Here is a 23,105-nt window from a genome sequence, read left to right as displayed (position 1 = left end):
AGGAATCAAAGTGCACAAACAGAAAATACAGAGAGGGTTACTTTAAAATACCTGAGGGCACGTTTAATGACAATTTAAAGACAGTTTAAGACCAATGCACAGACCAATCTCCCATCAGAAAAGTCATACAAAATGAATAAAAAGTTCCTAAATTGAGTGTAGACCAATAGCTAAGGCTTTACGGTGCTGCAGACGCCCCCGTGTTGAAGCACATAGTGAAGCAGAGAGGACAGACCTGTGGCCCAACAAACCAGAGGGAGGCAGATGGGAGACGGAAAGAGCTTTCAGGGACTCTTTGTGCTTCTGTCACTGTCGGTTACATTTTGATTGAAAGATGTGACAGCTGAGGGCGTCACCACAGCATTGTTGGCATAACCATGGCGACGCCGATACTTACACAGATGAGCCGGTGAGGAGAGCCGAGGAGAGGAGACGAGCCTGGAGGAGAAATGGACGCCGTCTCAGAAGTGCGTCTCAGCTGGTCGGACAGATAGAGATAAGAGAGTCAGAGCAAGTCTGAGGTCAAAGTAAAGCCAGTACAAACACAGCTAGTGCAACTACATAAAGATGTACAACAACAACAACATTACACCTATCTAAGTACTTGCTGTCAGGTGAGTCTTTCTCATGTAAAATCCTGCACACACACACACACACACGCTACACGACTGTCTTTAAGTCGTAGTGGTTTTCAAACTACATGACTGACCTGGGACACAGACTACGCAATCTTTCACTGGGAGGAATCCCTGGTGAGGCCTCCAAACTATGTTTTGTCAAGAAAACAAGTGAGAAGGGAAACGGGCGAAGTCATGCTTGTTGATGTTGTCGTTGGCACACGTGTTCACATAGCAGCCTGTTTTCACATGTCTTTACTATTTCCCTCACGTAGATCAGCCACTGTGTTGTGTTTGTTCATGCAAACCTCCAACAACTTTGGTCCTTTTTGCAAATAGAGCGCATACAGTAAAGTTCCTCGGCCAGCGTTTACTTCAACCCGTGTCTCGTGCTCTCATTGGCTGTAGCTGCCTGACAGACTCCCCAACAGGTACAGATATCTAGCATGCTGTAGTTATCTAGCATGTGTCTGTGATGCGTCAGTGAGCCTCTCAGCTGGAGTCTTTGAACAGTTCACGAATGGTGCTCAAGCACCGATCATGTAGTAGGAACTGGGCATTAGCAACAGCAGTTTGTTATAAAAACACTTGGGTAAGACTTTATTTGAAATGTGTCATAAACTGCAAAACCACCACTTAAAAAAGAACAAAAACATTTTGGCTGAGACAGCAAACAGAGCCAGTCTCTTGCTCCCATACAAGTGGCAAAGGCCTGAAAAGCAAGATAAAAACAACATTGCATTATTCTGGAGAGCCTGGTCGTAGTTAGTTTCTTATAACGCAAAGAATATTTTAGCTTGAAAACCAAGAATGAGAAATTTCAGCCATGGAGAGAAACAAAGAGAGGGCAGAAACAGAAATAGAGAGAAATGGCAGGTGGTTGTGGGTATTTTGAGTATTGCTCACCCTCAGTTTTCTCTCCAGCCGAGCTGCTTCTTTACACATGGGGTGCCAAACCTCTGAACCTGCACACAAACACACACCATTTTAGCTCAGTTTATTTTGTTGTGTGTGTGTGTGGGCAGCTGCCATACAGTTTTATGGGATCCTATGAAGAGCAGATCAGCCTCCTTTAAGTGCCTCAACATCAAATAACACACACAGGAGGCTGTGGAGGCAGTTTGTCTGGTCTGAGGACAGAGGATGTAAGTCTTCTTGTCTCCACACACAAATAAACATAGAGGAAGACAGAGAGAGAGAGAGACAGAGACAGAGAGACAGAGACAGAGAGAGAGACAGAGACAGAGAGCGAGACAGAGACAGAGAGAGAGACAGAGACAGAGAGAGATTTTAGCCATGCTTAGCAGAGTGGTTGAAGTGATGGCAATGTCGTTCAGTCCACCATTTTCTTCCGGACAGAAAAAACATCATGAAATTCTGTTCAGACATTCATGGTCCTCAGATGACGAATCCTACCAACTTTGGTGATATCTTAACTTTTCTTGCAGTCGTCAAAATGTCCTTTTGTCCCACACTTTTGGACAGAGGACTCAGGATTATCTTGATTAACCGGGTCATATTTTCTTGAGAGACGTTGCTGTTGAGTTTTTCAAATGTATTTTCTTGGCGCTTTGAGCACCACGGGCCGAGTGCCATGTAGTCCCATTATATTTGAGAGAAGGCCGACATCCATACGGCTGATATCTCCAACACTTGGCAACTCACACCAAAAACGATCTAGATTGATCAAAAGCATGACAGCTAAGTGGATAACATGTATTTTGGATTTTTGGGTGAGTGCTAAACTAAGATTGTGATCATGGTTCACGTCATACTTGCAATACATCATAATGTTAGCATTGACACTGTGAGTCCGTTAGCATGCTGACGTTAGCATTTAGCTCAAAGCACTAAAGGACAATTAACTTCTAACCAACTAAATGACTCTAAAGAGAAATACAGCCCAAATAGTGGACCATTGTGTTAAAGAGACAGTGAGCAAGAACAAAAAAGACATACAGAGAGGGATGAGTGGTGTGACATTACAGTATGCTGTGCAAAATCAAACATTCAATCTCCTTCACTGAGTCTTATTATTTATTTTTTAAGTCAGAAATGCACATATATTGCATAGCCTGTGCATAACCATATGCTAAACAGAACCACTGCTTTGACAGCATTGTGCTTTGACAGCATTGTGCTTTGACAGTCGACTCCCAAAAAAAAAACGTTTTTTGAATTGAACTGAATTGAACAATAACAAGAGGTGGCCTAAATGAAGAGAGACAAAAGAAACAAGGAAGAGGACATTTTACTTCAGAGCAAAGATAAAGAGGGAATGTTCGCTCTGAGATCGTAATCATAAACCACTAATGTCAGGAAGCTACATGCATGTAGAGCTGATAGTGATAATGACAGTAATATATCCTCTTTGAACACACACTCACACACACACACACACACACATTTTCTCAGGCCTTGGGGGCAACGCAGGAACCGAATGGACTCAGTTAGCTGATCCTGACTCTAACATACAACTCCTATCAACACCATCAATCTAACCTGCACACACACACACACACTCACAGATACACAGAGACTACACACACACACACACACACACACACACACACACACACATACACCCACACACAAAATCAATACTGTAGACAGGAACCATGCGTGGTGATTCAGTGCACCCCCGTCCCACCCACGCTCCTCAACCCTGCTGCCGAACAGATGTATGGCCTTGGACTTGAGATGCTTTATCTCCTGGATGAGGAGAATCTAAACGGTGCGGAGAAAAGGAATTAAACAACAGCGCTGCACATCAGTTCTGAGAAAATTAGCTGCCTGAAATTTGCCTCAAATTATAATTCAAATGTATCCTTCTCGTTCTTTTCATTGAGGAATGAAGTCTCAGCCATATGTTTAGACTGACTTTTATTTTTTACTTTTATTAACTTTACGCAAAATGAGGTCAGTGGACAAAACTGGCCTCCTTATGTTATATTCAAAGGGGATGAATGCAGCCTGTGGAATCTAGGGAAGCAACATTGACATTTGTGCGTGGGTCATTTGAAATTCTAATGCTATAAAGCAGCAGATATTTAAATGGCCTCAGGAGTTTTGCTTTCTGCTGAATCATGCTGCCATGAGAAACACGAATGTTGCCAGTCAGATATGTACAATGATTGCTTCCATTCTTTTAACCTCCTGATGTCTGTTGCCCTTCTTTTTTTACATTTAGACTTTATTGAGAGAGTAGGAAAAGAGGTAAAGGTGCATGAATGCACTGAAGCTACATTCAGTTTCTACTTGACTCGGCCTGAAACTATTAGTTTGAAAGAAAATGACCTGATAACAATTATGAGAATCAACGAGTCATCTGAATTCCTTCTTAAGTAGAAATACATTTGGTATTGTTACGTTTTACATTTCTTTAGAATGAAAATAAGCAATTATACAACATCAGTTTGGGCTCTGGTAACTTGATATTGAGCGTGAATCCTTATTTTTCATATTTTACAAACAATTAGTGGATCAATGATGACAAAATATTCCAGTTGCAGTCCGAAACCTGCAGGAGTAAAGCATGAGAGTCAAAATGTTAACCGCCTGAGCGAAACCTACCATGACCTGCTGCCAAAGTTGTGGCAAAATTGCTGAGAAATCCACTGGAAGTGTGACCATTATTTGGACTGAGTGAACTGGAGTTTATACAGCATATATAGCTTAATGTGTAAAATGCTGAAGAATGAAAACACAACCGAGAAAACACTTATCCCTTTTTAGAATTTAAATTAAACATTCAGTTACTTCATTAAATAGTTCTCCACCCCCCACCTCCAACACACCTACACACACCCACCCACACACCCACCCACACACACACACACACACACACACACACCCACACACACACACACACACACACACACACACACACACACACACACACACACACACACACACACACACACACACACACACACACACACCACTTCTTATTCCAGACGTGTATCATGAGATTGATTGCATGTGTGTGCGCATGTGTCGTGCGTGTTGTAATCTAGTGTGTCTCGTGAGGGTGATTGCTCAGCCGTCCAGCATGTCTGAAGTCATCAAAAGGAGTGAATGTAACCTTGGGGCAGCTCTCCGGAGCTCAGCACACAAGCAAACACACCTGCATTCATATGCAGACACACAAATGTTCAAACATGTTTTCAAGCAGATTCACTGGCACGCACGGAAAAGAAAGCTTGCATATATTTTCGGGGCGTAGATTAATACACACACGGACTTCAGTTACAATATGCAAATTCTTAGTTTTACTGTCGGTTGTGAGCAGGTGAGCAGCAGAATGTCAATGAGTGTGTCAACCTGTGTGGTGACTCTGTGTAACCACATGTTACGGTACAGTAGCTCTACCTTTGATCAGCTCAGTCAGGCTCAATCATCTATGTACGATTTGAATTTCTTTTTTACATTTCCCCCTCATCTTAAGGAAACACTTGTGCTCTTATTGTCATGTGTGCCCTGTCTGCACAACCATATCTGCTTCAGTACAGTATGTTCATTTGCATTAACATCATGTTTTCAGAGGAATGCTGCTCATTTTTCTTCAACATATCAGACATTCTGACATTGTACCTATCTGCAAAAATGTTCGCAGCCAACATTTTCCCTTATTCCTCCAATATAAGCATGTATGTAAGCTTAACTGTGGTTGAGGTATGGCTAAGATTAAGGTCAGGGCACTTAATGATGTCGTTTAATCATAGTTTTGCAAATTATATGTAGCTCCATATAAATATTATGGCCGACATTACGATGCATTTCCTCCTAAAAGTAATTGCTAATGCAAACCAGCTGCTCTCAGAGTAATTTGTAGGACATTTGGTTGGTTATTAAGCAAAACGCATGTAAATGCAAGTTTGTGCCACATGGTCAAGAAGGTTTGCCAGTTCCTCATGTCAACCTGCATGAAGGCATGAATAAGCGTATTACCTTTAATCACTATTATCTAATTTGTAAAAACAGAAGCTCCTGGATGATTCAATTTCAACTTCCGGCAAAGTCGGTTTCATTCGGATTTATTCTGTCAGGGGCGGCGCAGAGTAATGGACACAGCAGAGGCGAAGGTTGAGTGGTAATTGACTCCAACCTTTGTGTGTTCAAAGAAAACATCAGCTGAGGGACGGTGTGTGTGCTTGTGTGTGTCTTTACCACTGAGTGTGGTATATGTGAGATCAATAAGCTATATAACGGTGCTTTGTTAAAAGTAGTCACTTATCAGGTGGCCGTATATTCTACAGCTCTCTAACTCTTTGACACACACACACACACACACACCACACACACACACACACACACACACACACACACACACACACACACACACACACACACACACACACACACACACACACATACTGGCCATCTGGATACTTTCAGGGTTCATCTAATTCAATTTCATTGCCTGTAAGCTGCATATTGGTTTTACATATATTGTACAATTTGTCAGGTGCTCCCCTCCCCTCCTGCACCTGTAAGGTACATTTCCTGTCCTTCCAGGAACATCATGTGACAGCGGGCACACCTGGCACAGCTGGGGTGGTATCGCTTCCCTCCAGCCTAGAGGAGAAGAACAGGAAAGGAAAGGAAAAGTGAGAGGAAATAAATGAGGCAGAGAGAGAGAGAGAGACTACAGCGGATGACACAAATGAGGAAACCAGAACAAAGTGTGGTGATAAGAAATGGAGAAAAAGAACGAGGCATGAAGAGAGAGGAGAGGCGCGATAAGAAAAAAACCCAGGAATGAATCGGGGTAGAGGAGATGGGAGAGTGTTGCTTTGTTGGTTTTGCAAAGCTGCTTTGTCATCAGTCAACACTTCAGACATTTAAAGAGGGACAGCTGTGTTTTTTCGCAGCTTTTTATAGACGGACACACGCACACACACACACACACACACATACTGGCACACAAACCCACACTTTCCTCCACGAAGACGAAAAATATGCACGTCCTCCCAACATTGCTCCCATCTGTCTCAAGCATACACACATATCCACACGTGGAAACGTGCACTCACCTCAAGCACTCTGCCGCTGATGTACCCGTTACAGCTGTCACACCTGATCCCAAACTGAGTGTGGTAGTCACTCTCACAGTAAGGTATCCCATCCCTGATGGGGTGAAAAAATAAATAAAATACTCTCACATTGAATTCCCCTGCTGGCTTTGTGCAACTGTTCCACTCTTATTTATCCTGTAACACGTTTTGATGCAAGATTCAGCTACATTACTCAACTGGAGCAAAAACAACGATTTTTCATTGTGACTTCTGTGTCTAGTTGATTGAAAGACTGATGGAATAACTGTCGGCTATTGTCTTGCCAATAAATAACGGATATACACAGGTGATGGCGAAAAATAAATCAGACTTTTGCCACAATAAGAGTGTTCCAAGTAGCTTTCTGAGCACACTGGTCACAGTGGAGGAAATATTTGATATTGGCTGAAACATAACTACAGTAGAGACTGTACATAAGGGGGATCAAGCCACCTACTTGCTGATGTACTCTCCAGTGAGCGCACAGCCGCACGTTCGGCATTTAAAGCAACTGACGTGCCACTGTCTCTCCAGAGCCAGCAGAGACTGACCCTGTTTGATCTCCTCGCCACAGCCGGCACAGTCTAGAGGAGCGGAGAGGAGACACAGGAAATGCAGCGATGAACACAAAAAAGAAGATAAGATCAGCTTCAACATTCTGAGCTTCCACTCAGTCCTCGTCTCTCTGCTCTGCCAAACTCGCATCCCTTCTCTCCTCCTTCCTCTCTCCTCCTCGTCCCTCTTTCCTGTCGCTATAGTCACACTGTCTTTGCCAGATGGAGCTACAAGAACCAGGCTACAAGACCACCTGGAGCAGCAGGCCACCTTTTGTGTGGGTGCGTGTGTGTGGGTGTGTAGCTGCAGGGGGATGTGGCTATACGGTATGTTTTGCAGCGTTCAGAAAGTGGACAGTGAACCTCTTCTGGGTTTTTTTTTCCCCACCTGTCGGGGAGAAAACGGTCTTACATGCTGGATGGAACAGTTAGATGTAGGTCATTTCAATACTCACTAAGGCACTTAATGTGTATTATTCACGGTACATTGCACACGGTACACGGTGGAAATAGTCACCAACAAATACACTCTTTACACCTGTTTGATTCATGTCAGCTAAAGATTGCAGTGCAAGGCGTGTTGTAACACATAACCTTTTGAAAGAACAATGAAACTTCATATCTGTGAATAGTTCTGAAAGATCTTTGATCTTTGTGGCAAGTAGCTGTGGTGCCACAGACGCTTTAAAAAAAAACACAACTTCACTTCATACATTGTTTGTGTGTAACTGCACAGCTTGTCATGAATTATCCCTTATACAGTGTATTTAACATTCAAAATTAAGAGTATAAGTGTGGTGTGGTTTGCATGTGTGTGTGTGTGTGTGTATACGTTTGTGTGTGTTTGTTTCTTACAGCTTGGTCCATGGACCTTGATGGGCTTGTCGCTTTTCAGAGTGTGTGAGCACTGCTGACACACACACTTCTTCCCACAGAAGGTCACCCTGTCTCCAATTGGGAACGGACTCCTGAAAACACACACACAGAACATTCCAGTACAGCTGTGCAGATATGGTGTTCTATGTTCACCCAGAACGCCAAATCACATTTCAACTCGTACCCCCTAGTGGTGCGGTATCTGTCTGTGCAGAGAGATACAACAGTTTTGTTTTGCAGACATTTTGACAAATGCAAATGGTATTTGTATCCAAACACAATGGATTTGAATGGAATGGCAGCTGTGGTTTTCATACTGAAAACAACTGAGACTGAGAAGCATATAGTTTAACACCAGTAGGACATCGTTTTTAGAATAGACTGAAATATGAATTCAAGAAGGCATTGAAGTATAAATCAAGACGTACAGTAAATGCCTTTTAGCCCGAGGGCTCAGCTGTAGCCACACAGAGTGAGGGCTGAGGTGAGCATCTGCAATGCAGCCACAGCTGAATCACATTGTTTTCATTGTATACAAATCTGTATCCAGATGACAGCAGCGATGTTCAAAACTCCTCTGGTAGAAAATAAGAAAACTCCAACACACAAGCTGATAAATGATGAAGTAGCCGCTGCTGTTCTGCAGTCGCTTAAGAAACAGAAAGTTCATCCCAAGTGTGATTCAACATTATTTGGTGACGATATCAGTTACTCGTAGTATTTTCTCACACATTATTGAAGATTTTAAACTGATCTGTCTAGTGGCAGTGAGAATATTTGGAGGACCTTTCTTTGATATCCGTTTAGTTGCAGCAAAGTAAGCTACATGTCAAATAGTCTATTTGATGTCCCACGTATTGGAAGTCAGAATCAATACACTGCCCAGCTCTGTATTATGCTACATGCCCCCTCTGCACACATCAGAGAGGTTGTTGTGAGAGTTCGGTCAATGCTTGCGAATGAAATTCATTTGAGAGACGCAATTTTATTGCAATATGCTGACAGAGTCGTTTTCAAAATGAATAAGCTTCATTCACATTTCAGTACAGTGGGTTCTTATTCAGTAGAGTGGGTGCACAAACAAACACATATAAATGTGGGGACTAGAAAAACTGTCAATGCAAGCAATTGTAAACCTAATGATCCATCTCTACATCTAACACACTCACTGACAGTTAGCCTTTTATATTATCATCATATTTACTGTGCAGCTCACCAGTCACACTTCATTCACCAGCTACTTATTACATTCACTGCAGCTTTGAATGAACTGACGCCAACACTAAATTGACATATAAGAAATAAAGTGAGACCAGCCGACCACAACAGACACGAAGCACATAAGTAGTGTTTCATATTTCAAATATTTTAAATAGTAACTTGTTAGATCTTGGATGTGATGTCTCATCAACGCCTTGCCTACACTGATGCACTTAATTCATTAGGGTCATTGATTGGTACTCCAAAAAACATTTTACTAATACTAATTAAAGGGCCACTCCACTCATTTTATCTGCATTTTTTAAAATATATTATATAGCCTTTAAAAGTTGTATAATCTCTTTCTACGGTCTAGTAAAATAACTAGGTGGCAACTGCTGGGTCTGAGAATTGAAGCCGATTCGGGAGTGCCTTAAACTTAATCTCTTTCTAATGTCTGGAATGGAATGGAATTCATGGACTCAATCACGAGTTTTAAGTCTTCTTCAAAACAGCATGATGTTCATTTCGTGAATTATGGTCACATTTGGAGTAAAATAGACCATAAAGCAGAGTGTGCTTTAGGGCGTGGCTACCTTGTGATTGACAGGTTGCTACCACGGCAGTCTTTGGTTGCCTAAAAATAGTATTATTCAGAGTTTTGTTGTACTTAGCCCCACCCTCTCTTGTCACTTCTTGCAAAAAGCCAAGATGGCAACAGTTAAAAACCAAGATGGCGACGTCTAAAACTGCTCACTTGAGGCTTCAATGTACAATGTACAGTCTCTGAAAATAACCCTGGTGATGTCATGTTTAAGAAATATGAGAGCTTATTAGAGAGTTGTGGTTGAAGGAAAAACGCTATTAACTTGCATTCTGGGAGTTGTAGAGTCCAGAAACTTTGATTTATTACTTTTAATTAGCTATATCCAGAGCATTCCCAGAGCAAAAAAAAAAAGGATGTTTCTGAATATGAGGCAGGAAATTACAGGAGTGTGTTGTGACTATACCTGCAGATGCTGCAGACGAAGCAGTGTGGGTGGTACGTCCTCCCCAGTGCAGACACCACCTCCCCACTGATATACTGGTCACAGCTGTCACACTGGGTCCCGTACAGCCGCTGGTAGTCCTCTGTACAGATGTACTCGCCAGAGTGGTGGAAGAAACCTGAGTGCACCAGATCACAGCCACAAACTGGAAAAACAGAGAGAAAAACCCCATGAATCAGCTCACATCAGGGGCGTCGTTAGGCCTATTTTAGGGGGGCTGAAGAACATTTTAGGGCCAAATAATTTGGCATTATTGGCTTTAAAAAAAACAATATTTTTTTTGGTGATGTCATTAAATTAAACTGTTGTTTGTCACATGGACAATTTATTTACAACTCTAACATGCTACATATGTGCGTGTGTTCTGGTTTGTATGTTTTCTCCCCCTGCAAATTACAATCCAACAGCCTATCATCACACTGAACGATATAAAGTTGACACTGTCGGGTCCATTCTCCATCCATTGTGTGCGGTCCCTTTAAGAATTAGGATTCGGGAGTGAGGCGGATATGAAAGCTAGTTTATCCGTCTTTCGTTTACAAGCAGGAAAATGATTTCTCTCTCTTTATTTGAGAAAAGTTCATATTTGTGTTGTCAAATTTCACTATGACCCTGAAATGCTCTTCTGTTATCATATACTGAATGCAAGCAAAACTACAGAGCAAAATCACACTCTTCTGATTGAACCAATCTATGAACTGTCTGAAACAATGGATATCCATGGCCCCAAATGGGCCCCAAAAAACAAATTGCCGCAAACATGCCACTCCCCTTGCGGCTAAGCCCCTCCTGTCTTTCAATCATAGAAACGCCCCTGGCTCACATCATTCCTTAGAAATACAAGGAGAGAAAGTAGGTTCCTCACTAAAGACAAGCTCTACAGCGCAAACACAAAAATAAGGTATAAAGGGCTGGTCAGGTAAGGAGTTTGCGTGCATCATGTATTTTCTATTGCTGTTTAAGCCATTAATGCCTACAATTAAATCAATACATATGATCAGTATGTATGATACTGTCATCAAGAAACTTGAGTTGCCAGTCTGTGTTGACACAAACACCAGTGTTCATCCACAAATCTAAAGGTTTACCCTTCTGCAGGTGCATAACGCTTGTACCACAGTCCTAATTATTCCTGAACATCCTTAAAGGTTCTAACGACCGTTGGATTCATGCCATTTACCCTACTTCCTCCCATACTTGGTGTGCTGTCACTATTGCATCCGCCATTTTTGCTCTTTTCACCCATAATGCATTCCACAAGAGTCTCACATTTGTTGCTCGTAGGGAAGTTATTATATACAGTCGGTGATATGATTAAGGAAGCTTAATGCGACAGGTAATGTTAACTGTATAGCAAGTCTGACTTAATGTTATATTTAAGACAAAGACAACTGGTTTGAGAGTAGTTAACAGTACACATGGCAGTATTTAGTGTGTGTGTGTGTGTGTGTGTGTGTGTGTGTGTGTGTGTGTGTGTGTGTGTGTGTGTGTGTGTGTGTGTGTGTGTGTGTGTGTGTGTGGCAGTGGAGGGGGTGGGGTTGTTAAGAGTGCAATCTGTTGTTCTCTCTGACCTTTAAATGGTTCGTACTCTAATCTGGTTTTGAGGATTAGACCAGTAACCAACTAATCTGTTAATTGTTTTCCACTATGTTTTGGTTGTCTGTGCATGTAAGATTAGGTATGAAAAAATGTGGTATGAGTGCCTGAGTGTAATAGTTTGTAAATATGTACCTGCATGTGTACAGTGTTTACACACGATGAATATGTTTATACGCAGCTATGTGAGTATCGTGTGATGGATGCATGTCCAGGCAAAGGGACACAGGAGCGCTCCCGCTGTGTTTACTACGTCCACTGACAGCATGATGTATGGCTTTTATTCAGCAAATGCTAAGTCCTTCAGCCAAATGATTGCTTCTGGTGCAGCTGTGCCGGAGGATGACGTGGGCTCTGCTGAGCTGGTTGGTTACATCGTTTAAAAAGGAGCTGAACGATGATTTGCTCCAGCTATAAGGGAGGTAGGGAGCTTACTCTCTCTTACCTCCACACAGTTGTCTTTTAAAGACTTTATGACAGCGATTCGGGATCGACAACTGATTTTTTTTTCATGCATGTCCCCAAAATGTATTGAATCCCTCATGCTGTCAGTGTCAGCGCCATGCTTTACCCATTCAGCTCTGCACAAGTCCACATATCTGTCGTGTTATACGCTGTACTGTACAGCCCCAGCCAGTGGATGTATAAACTGCGCTATGATACAACCTGGAAGTACACAGTACGTTCGGCATTGGAAAGGCAGCCAACGGATCAACATATCTGACAGTGAATTGAGTGTCTGGGCTCTAATTAAGCTAATGGATCTAAACCCAATGGAGTGAATGGATCCGATCTGATCCGAGCCAGTGTGTTAAGTGGCTCAGACAGAGAAAGAGACACTGTGGAGCAAGACAAGCAGTCCAGCTGCCTAATGTATGTGTCTACTGGAGCCAACCTGAAGTCATAAAGACAGTAAAGCAACATTTAAGTGAACCGCAGTTTAGTTTTCTCCATATAAGCCTGGAGCCAAACACATGAACCTTTTGGTTTTCATTTAGAGAGAAAGACTTTCATGAAGCCCAGGGATCATGGACTCATGTCATGGTAGCTTGCCATGCCCTTTTAAAAGTGCATTCTTGTCATATTATGTAGATGATATTGCTGTTCACTGCACATTTTTGTCACTGGACTATCTGCAATTACATTACATCCATTAACTGCTAACCGTAAAAAGTGCTGTTATTGCCAAGAGCTCCATAATAAACTGTGCAGGCAGATTGTTGCACCGAGGCAAGTTTCTGTGTATAGCACCTTCCAACGACGAGGCAATTCAAAATGCTTTACAAGAGACATAAAAGGCATTATTACAGGATATGAAAGAAACACAAAAAGGCTGACTGTCTCTAATTCTCTTAATTAATTACAAACCGGTGTTATGGTTTTCTATTTTTTTCTGTTTCTTTCTAAAGGTGGCAGAAACACACTGAACCAGGATGGAACTCCTTCACAATGCTCACTCTATTTAAACTGTTCAAAGTTTATACCTGCATGACACAGACCAGCCCGAGTCCATTTTCAGCACACACGTTGAAATTTGTAAATTTGTATCTCAGGAGGTGATTTTCCAACACAGATGTGATGCCTTTAACACCATCTTCATTATTCTCTTACAACAGAATGATCTTCTTACATTTTTGTTCGTTTGAAGATTGGAATCAATTTATTCATATCGGAAAGAAAAACCAGGACATCGTTCTCAAGCGCGGGAAACGCTGTACAGTGTTGTTGTTTTCACTCTGTCTCTGATAATTGCATTCTCTCTTGTCATGGCAAAGCTGCTGTCGCACAACTTTAAAATGCCAGCCTGACCTTTATCAGTCTGCCTGAGACTAACGCTGCTCACAAAATGATGCTCAACAAGGCAACCGGTTTTTCTTACTATCCACTGGGATTCAAAAGATGGAGTTACGTGGTTTCCAGCCAGCTGTGACAACATGATATGTACAAACCTTCATATCGATAAAGATACACTCTTTCCCTCTGTTTTCAAGACACACACACTTGAGGAAGACTTTTTTTTTTAATCCTTTTTCACTCTGCTGATAGCATTCACACGTTCATCACTGTCTAAATGGAAAGCGATTAAGATGTGGAGGCAAACCGGAAAGAGAGGGAGCAGTTGAGGCTTGCCTGGAATCCAGAGGGACCTCTGGTATATTTGGATTTTCAGATCACATGCCACTTTCAGCAAAAAATGTTCTCACAGAACAAAATCCGTGCACGGACATTTACAATGTAATAACAACAGACGCCAGAATTGCCACAGCATCTAAATGAGTATGGCCCTGCCTGCAACCATCCATTAGTCCCTCTGTCAGGGACAGTCGGGACAAATCTTCCCGTTGCCACTTCAACTTGCTGACTAAAGCATAATGTTCAAAAAGGTCAAAGGCATGTCAGTCGCCTCCATGCCAGACCTGTCAAGAAGAAAACGCATGACCCCACGAGACCTTGCCCTGATGTTCCCTGACCCCACCTGTTGCTCCAAACTCTGGCAGGTTTCTACGTGCGGTGTCTTTTCTGTGTGCTACGTCAGCACCAACCAGGCAGTTAAACAAAACGGCAGCTCAGAGAGACAGCAGAGTCCTATTCACAGTAACTGTAGTCACTTTCATTCGTGCGGAATTGACATTATGGATTTAAGAGAATTCAACCTTTACTGGCGATTGTCTCTGCTGGACGCTTGAAGCGCCGGCAGACAGAGTAACAGCATTTTTATGACCGTCTACAACCATCAAGAGAGTCATCCAGCCTCCACTCTGTCTCACTGTCGAGCACATCCAGTCTCAGTCTGTGTAGGGACCTGTAGAACTTATCAACACCAGACAGAGAAAACAATCAAAAGGGATTTTACGGGAACTTATTCAGGCCATATAATGAAATTAAAGGACTGAGAAATGGCTCGTTTGTAAGCCGTCGTAGTGGATCAGTGAGAAGTAAATGACACCATCACTGCTGCAGTTTTAGTGGTTCAGTTACCATTCAGTCAGTGAGGTTAGGGGCCCCAAACCAACGATCAGATTAAAGTCATGATTTAAACATGACGTTAGGTTAGGATAGGAGTCAACACAACAAATAACTTGATTGTTGGCTGCTTTGCACAAAGATAATTCTAACGTTCTACTGCAGACGGGAGAAAGAAGATGAGGCTCGTAGGGAACGCAAAGAGAAAATAAATTCCATGTCACAAACACACAAAAGAAATACAAATCAATAAATAAAATCATGCTCAATGCATTTTCTTTCTCCTCCCTTTCATCCCTGTGACTTTCCCTTTCTTCACTCTCTGCTCCATCGGTTTCATTCATCGCCAGCCTCCCACTTCCCCTCCCTCCTGCTCATCGGGGGGGGGGGGGGGGGCAGGTTCAGCTGCAGTTCGTCGGAGGCACTGAAGTATTGAGATATATTTCTTCTACATCTGTTAACAGTGATTTGTAGCCTATTAGATTGAAGTGCTTGGGGTCTGGACACACATGCACGCAAACAAACACAATTGGCAGAAAGTCAACGGATAATGATTTATTTGTTTACTGCCAGCGGCGCATGCACAGGGTGTAAGGAATGAAGGAAAGAGGCCACGCAAGAACTGATTTCAAAAGAAAGGATATAAATGAAGATGGAGGCAAGAAACAAGAACTCCTGGAGGCTCGATGCGAGAGTTGTTGCCTCATTTTACAATGGATCGGGTATCAGCAAGTATGTGATGCTCCGCACCGATCCAACATCACGTTATCATTTACCAGCTCATCCAGGCAGCACAGGAACAACAACATATGTCACTCGCTATCTGATGTCTCAGCCGTGATGAGAAAGAAGTGAGATGGCTCACTCGTTACTTCCTTCATTACAGTTACTTTTCAGTGACTGTCAAACGAGATAATAAAATAAAGTTCTATGGCATTCAATCTAGCAAGTGATAGCGCTCATATCACACTCATACATTTGTTTTGAACGTATTGTACCAGCTCGGTACTCAGTATCGGCTGATGCGCAAGTTCAGGTGTCGGCATCAGTATCGGGAAGGAAAATACGATATCAAAACACCTGTGCATGTTGACTGTCTCTTCTTTCTCATTTTGCTTCCAGACACACAAGAACACATGCAAGCGTGCACAGAAACACAGCGGCACACTGAGCCACGGTGCAAATGCCCATACAAGGACACACACAAAGGAGTGCCGCACAGCTGAGCTGATACAGCGGTTAATGCTTCACAGTTTGTCCTTGAAGTCTCTTCTGAAGAAAGAGCCATCCGTGACTGTCTGTATGGCTGAGCATTAGGGGTGTAACGGTAAGTGTGCGCCGGTTGTACATCACCTTCGAGGAGGGACTCTTACTCAAAATGATCCTATAAAAGTCTCCATAAATGGAATGAAATGGTTGAAATGGACTTTGTGCGATGTTTGTCCTTTTCCCCAGGAATGACTGAGTTTGTTATTTACAGAAAGAGATGCTGTAAGGTCACAGAAGATGAACGTGGCTCAGTTTTCGGATGCAGAAGACGAGAGGGGAGGATTATTTTAGACACGAGGCTAAGACGAGACGTGGGGAAACGAGGAAGAAAGGCAAGATGGGAGTCAAGGGAGAGATTAGAGGAAGAGGAAACGAGAAGGCATCATGTGTGAGGAGAAAGGGAAGCAGACAAGCGAATGGGGATGAGGATGCGGAGGAAGAGACAGGGGGGACCCAGGGGAGGTATCAATGAGGCTATCGATCTGTCCATCCAGCGCAGATCTGCCGTCCTGTCACTGTCTTCCCTCATCTATTCGCATCATCAACATGGGATGGATTTTCTTGCCGAAGCTCCTCAGCATTTGCATGAGTGTGATCAGGATGGACGGATGGATCAAAGAGAAGGAGAAGGGGGGAGAAAGGGGAAAGTCTAACAGTCTAACTGAGGAGCGGTCGGTAGAAACAAGAAATAAGGATTTTACCATTTTTAAAGTCTCAGTGCTTGAGCAGGCAAACAGCACTAAACACACTACAGCTGAGACGGATGGGGATTTGGTCTTAAAGGAGTCAATCAGGAATCGATTGATTCACCCTGAGGGCACCATGAATCTTTGTACTACATTTAAAGACAATCCATCCAATGGTTGTTAATTGAAGTCTGGTGAACCAACCAATCGACTGCTAGCGTGGCTAAAACTAGCCTTATTGTTAGATTGAATTGAATAGTGCCGACACCAACAAATACATTTTTTAAAATCAAGTTTGCGTATCAAGGTTAACTCTGTACCATCTAAACCTGCAATAAACAGCAGAATATACATTTTAGGCCATACCACCACCTAAATGAGTCACTATGCTACCCAATAACAGACAATCTCAAATCACACACCAACACACGGGGGTTGCTGTCTCATCTATCTCACTCTGCTCATCTGTTCCCATTTCTCATTCATTCCAAATCTCCGCTCCGCTCTCCAAAAACAATCTCTTCAATCCTAAATAGCCACACGACCACCAGATTACACCATTTAGCAAACAAAGGCGCATTGTAACTCTCTGACATTCACAGCTACAAACAAAGCACGTGAGACAAGAGAGCCGCAGAGAGGGGGGGAGGAAAGAGGAGGGAAAGAAAATAAGACCCCTGTGTACTAAAAGCTGACGATTTGATTCTTGTCCACTTCATCAGCTGACGTCTACTTGACCCACGGCCCATTAGCGCGAAGTCATTAAGCTTACTCTGCAAGATCAATTGTCCATAACAATACATACTTTAATATCAAAGGGAGAACACTTCCGTCAATACGTCGAGCTTGTGTCCTGTCAGAGGGCTTCGCTTGAGCAAACAAACTATCAAATCTGTTATTTCAGCTCAAGTTATTTTTAAGATGTAAAGTGGAAAACCCTCCTCGTTGTTGCTTTGTGGCTGCGTGCATTCAGGCGATGCAACTGGCAGATCAAAGAGAGAAACCAGTGTTGTGGGACAGTGTGGGTCTCGGCCTGTGAAAAGGAGGTTAGCTGGTTGGAGTCTGACTTCGGGCTGAAAACCTGCTGACAGCACTGTTAAGCGAGCTGCTGACTCCAGACCTCTATTTGTGTGATCTGTCCCACCTGCTCAGTGGTGGAGCTCAAACATGCAAAGACACACAAACACTCATATATGCGCACATGCAAAGACAGCACGCACGCACACACATCTGGGCGAATGCAATGTGTCTTCCAACAGTCGCACTCAACTTAAACCTTTTGAAGGTGGGGCTCACAGAAAGGGGGATTAGCTGTTGTTGTTTCTTTTTGTGTTTGGATGAAACAAACACAATCAACATGTTAACTGGTAAGATGTATAGATGCTGCAGGGACAGAGCCAGGCTAGCCGTCTTGCTCCGCCTCCAGTCTTTATGCTAAGCTAAGCTAGTCAGCTGCTCATTCTAGCTTTATATTTAACTGACAGATATGAAAGTGGTATCAATTTTCTCATCTAACTCGAGCAAAACTAACTCCATATGGGGCCCGGACCTCTTTTGGGAGGTCTGAGGTCTCCTCCCTGAGCACTTCTTTTAATAAACAAGCTCTATTGGTCTACTTAGCCCATTATTTACATTAAAAGTACAAAAGAAATCCCAAAGGAAATGCTCGGTAACTCACCTGGCACATATTGCGGCCCAGATGGTAGTACAGTATCACTGGCATGTACTGTATGTCATCATGTATCCGAGCCTGGGTTTTTGGTATTTAGAAATGATATCTGCACTGATTGTTCCCCATTGGACTTACATCATAGTGCTGCAGTGGCCGCTGGGATATTTAGACAAAACTACAAAGCCTCCACCTGCCGTTCACTGTGGAGATATCACAATTCTGTTTTTTTCTGACAGTGGCATCCAATTACCAATGCCTCTGTGTCACCCAATGATTTTTTCTTATAAAAAAAACAGTTTGTCATCGACTTTGATCCTGGTGAAGTCATAGCTCAGTTTCTATTTCAGTGAAGCTATCATTGATTCAATTGTGCTGGTTCCTTCTTGTCTGAGAACTGGCAATTATTAAATATTTAATTATGCAAATTGATGTGGGTGGAATCCACACAAGGAAGCACATAAGTCCAAGATAGAAAAACAAATGAATATGAGACGTTGTGTGTGAGTGGAGAAGGGAAGCTGATGCAAGTGTTTGTCCATATGTGTGTGTGTGTGTTTGTGTGTGTGTGTGAGAGGAGGTGTTAATGTGCACTGAATATACAGAAGCATGTTTGTGTGTGTAGGTGTGTGGCAGCTTCTTACCTTGGCAGGTGAAGCAGAGAACATGGAAGTGTGTGTTTTTGACGCGCACCACCTCCCCACGACACACCTCCCCACAGCGCTCACACACAATGGCTGAATTTCCACGGCTGGAGAGAGGAGAGCTGCTGTTGTTGTTGTTTCCTCCATGAAGGCCTGACTGGTACTGAACTGAGGAAAGGATCAAAAACATGTCACTTATTGTCCTTTTGAAGCCTTTCCTTCTGTCGTCCTTTCAACTGAATTCAAACATCTTATCAACGTGATTAAAAAAAAGAAAGCAAAAAGGAAAAAGCCCTGCCACAAAAAGATAAACGATGTGATGCATTTGTTTTCTCAGGCAAGTGTCTTGTTACAGGAACATGTGACAGCTAAGCACAAGCTTTAATGCATAATGAATCTGGAAACAGATGCTCAGGTTTGTGTTGCAGATAAAGAAGAAAACAAATCAGATCCTCAATTTGACTCATTCTCAAACATCATTACCGACGTTTGTTTGTTGTCCCTCTCAACAAAAAGAAAGGACACTTATTTTCAATTCCACTCAAAAGATGTGGCAAACAATCCTGGTGGCTCCATAGGACAAAAACACACAAATACATACACAATATTACACACACACATGACCACACCGTCGACTGAAGGTTTAAGGTAGACGAAGAAGGCTGAGTGGTTGACTTTGTAAACAGTATTGGCACCTGGAAAGTCTGTTGCTCTGCCAGGGAGATCAGCACGACTTACAGCCATTCATGATAAGGAAGCGGCTGAAGAGACAGGTGTAGAGAAAGACGGACACGAACTCACTGAGACACATTTCAAACTGCTGGTGGCCTTCGGTATCTTATGGTTGTCGGGAAATATACAATTACTCATGTACGTTTGTACTATTGATCTGCTGTTATAATTACACTTTACAGATTTGCATTGATGTAGTAAACTGTAAACTGTTGTGATACTTCATTATGTCTACACTCATACTACTCCATTCACTTTTACTATGTTTAGTACTTTCGGGTTTTTTTCTCCATTTATGGCAATCAGAGAGTGCATTGCAACTTCTGCACATGACAATAAAGCTTTGAATATTGAATCTTGAAACATACATGCAGAACATGACACACACACCCACACACACTATGAGAGACAGAAAAGGGAACATTGGATGTTTTGGGATTACGCTTCTATCATCCTCGCTTATGAAACTGGTCAAATCCCTTTTCGGAAAAAAAGTAATTTCTTTATGCTGTCTGGAACACACGCACACACACACACACACACACACACACACACACACACACACACACACACACACACACACACACAGAGCTATGTGTCATGGTAGGGCAGTTGTGAATATATTTCACTGACTGGCAGCATATCCGATCAATATTGACTTAGATTTCCTGTAACAATCAACTGACCTCTATCCAGTGCGCAACAATCTGAGCAATGATTGATGAATGATTCTACTGTATTCTACCCAATTCAATTACATTACAGTTAACGCTGCTGCCTCCAAGAGTATTATGCAATCACAGAACACACACACACACACACACACACACACACACACACACACACCATGCTGGCAGGTTAAGCTGATGAAAGCAGGAGAGAGAGTTGTGGATCGATAAATGTTTTTAGGAGAGAGAGAGAGGGAGAGAAAAAAGGTAAAATTGGGACAAAAATGTTTCCGAACAAACTGTATGACCAGTATGTGTGTGTGTGCGTGCGTGTGTGTGTGTGTGTGTGTGTAGGTGTCGGTGTGCGTGTGCACCACAAAAGCTGGCATCGGCTCTGTAGCCAGATGGCAGCACAAGACTGGAACCACAGACATAGTGGTTGTGCATGTTTGTGTGTGTGTGTGTGTGTGTGTGTGTGTGTGCGAGAGAGAGCCTGCGTGTGTTCTTTTGTGTGTGTAGGTTTAAACGTTGCATGTTCTAGTTAACAGTATGTAATTGATGAAGGTGACGACATGTTCATATATTATACATGTACTCTTTGTGCTTCAGTGTGTGTGTGTGTGTGTGTGTGTTGTGCATCGTCTTAACACAACGCACACCAGCAGCCAGGTATAATGTCCTGTTCACACACAACCTCTAACCCTCGTCTACACAGTGGTTCCCAACCTTTTCTCTGGTGAGCCCTCAACACGAACTTCACTCTGAGGTGGCCTCTTCAACCAAACAGCGATTTGTCTTTCTCAGATTTTCATTTTGTAAAATGATCCGTTAACTCATGAGTAAAATCATTGACAAAACGTTAAATCTGTTTACTCATTTGTTGTTTTTTTGTTTTTTGGAAAATAGATTTTGGGGATTTAGTGGTTTCACATTATTAAAAACATCCTTATGTGGTTCTGTGTTTAGACATTGGGACATATTAATATGTGGCAGGCAGGTTGCAGCTTTGTCTTCCTTTTTCTTCTCTGGAAAACATCCGAGTAGCTGTCAGATGCTACTCTTACCTGACTACTATTGATTGTGATAAGTACTGATCTCTCCCACACACAAAAACAAAGAGAACAATTTGACTTATTCATTTAATATAATTATGGATGAACTGAGTGGCTCCTGAGAAAGATATCAATACACAATATCAGCCTCTGTCTCGAACCTTCATTGACAGAGAGCCGGCTAATAACATGATGAAATACAGTGTCAATAAGTCTGCTTCAGGTTAAACACTCCCAGGACATTATGTTATTGATTATGGAGCAGCAGCAAACACAGACTCACATGAAAACACACACACATAGCCTACACGTGTGCACCTCACCAGCACACACACTTACGCAAATGTCACGCACACACACACGCACACACACGCACACACACACACACACACACACACACACACACACACACACACACACACACACACACAGATAGCTTACCATTTGTCGGTCCACTCATGATGTGAAGGGGAATTCAAACAGCTTGAATGATTGTCCTCCTCAGAGTCTGTATCTGCCCGTTCAATTCAGCTTCCAGCTGCAGGACAAAAGCTCCAGATATGACCACTCCTGTCAACTCTCTATGTCCCTGTCCGACTTAAATCTCTCTCTCTCTCTCTCTCTCTCTCTCTCTCTCTCTCTCTCTCTCTCTCTCTCTCTCTCTCTCTCTCTCTCTGTCTCTCTCTCTCTGTCTCTCTCTCTCAGTCTGGTGAGGGCTTTCCCTGCTCCTCCCGGCAAGCGGATTACACAGCCAGGCAGCAGACTGCTGTACCTCTCCACCCTGCGTAAAAGTAGCCGGTTGAGGAGTTAAATCGAAACTGACTGCACGTGCCTCCTCTTCCTCGCGCCCTCAGCCTCCGCCTCTCCCACCCAACAAACCCCAGCTGTCCTCTGGATCGGCGCAGAGGCGTCCATCCCTCCTTGAAAGCCGGTGCGCTCCCGCAGAAGCCCGCCCGCCTGTGCGCTCCGGTGTGAGGGCTAAAACGCTGGATGGTGAGTTTCTGAGGGTTTACCACAGACTCGGGGCACCGGGCAGGACGAGCTCCGCTCACGGTGCGAGGGCGCCACATAGCGTCGGAGCTACAAACTGCCAGCAAAGAAGCACATGCCAATGTGAATGTAGAGCAGACGCACAGTCCTGTTTGGACCCCAAACTAGTTCTGCCATGCCTCCCTTCACTCCAGTGGGCCCAGCAATACAGTCTTGGTACAACTAAGTACATCTTTGGGACTTGGCTGACTGAAACCACAGAAACAATGAGAAACGTTGGTAACACACAGACAAGAAGAGATTTCATTTGGATTAACAAAGAGAAACATCTTATTCATTACATACACATTATTTATGTATTATTGTTGTTTATTATCTATCTATTCTTTTCTTTTCTTTTTTTAATATATACTTTATTGTTGAGAATGCACCATATGACATAAAAATCAAAGAGCAAGGATTTTCATTTTTTTGTGCATGTGT

General features: G+C 42.9%; 1 protein-coding gene across 1 annotated transcript in view; it reads right to left on the bottom strand.

Moving 5' to 3' along the window:
• LOC306788559 (actin-binding LIM protein 3-like) overlaps positions 1-22,092 on the bottom strand; it is a gene marked incomplete at both ends in the record, with an annotated part of 34,985 nt that extends 12,893 nt beyond the window's left edge. Inside the window, 9 exons of the mRNA XM_079284127.1 lie at positions 398-478; positions 1,524-1,582; positions 6,107-6,194; positions 6,653-6,746; positions 7,131-7,257; positions 8,083-8,195; positions 10,314-10,497; positions 19,181-19,348; positions 22,074-22,092. Of these exons, the coding sequence (XP_079140253.1) occupies positions 398-478; positions 1,524-1,582; positions 6,107-6,194; positions 6,653-6,746; positions 7,131-7,257; positions 8,083-8,195; positions 10,314-10,497; positions 19,181-19,348; positions 22,074-22,092 (933 nt within the window). The remainder of the gene's footprint in view (positions 1-397; positions 479-1,523; positions 1,583-6,106; positions 6,195-6,652; positions 6,747-7,130; positions 7,258-8,082; positions 8,196-10,313; positions 10,498-19,180; positions 19,349-22,073) is intronic.
• Positions 22,093-23,105: the final 1,013 nt, after the last annotated feature.

This window comes from Melanostigma gelatinosum (genome assembly GCF_949748355.1).
Source record: "Melanostigma gelatinosum genome assembly, chromosome: 14".
Taxonomy (NCBI): Eukaryota; Metazoa; Chordata; class Actinopteri; order Perciformes; family Zoarcidae; genus Melanostigma; species Melanostigma gelatinosum.
The sequence above is the reverse complement of the archived record's forward strand: the minus strand, read 5'-3'. Positions and strand labels throughout refer to the sequence as shown.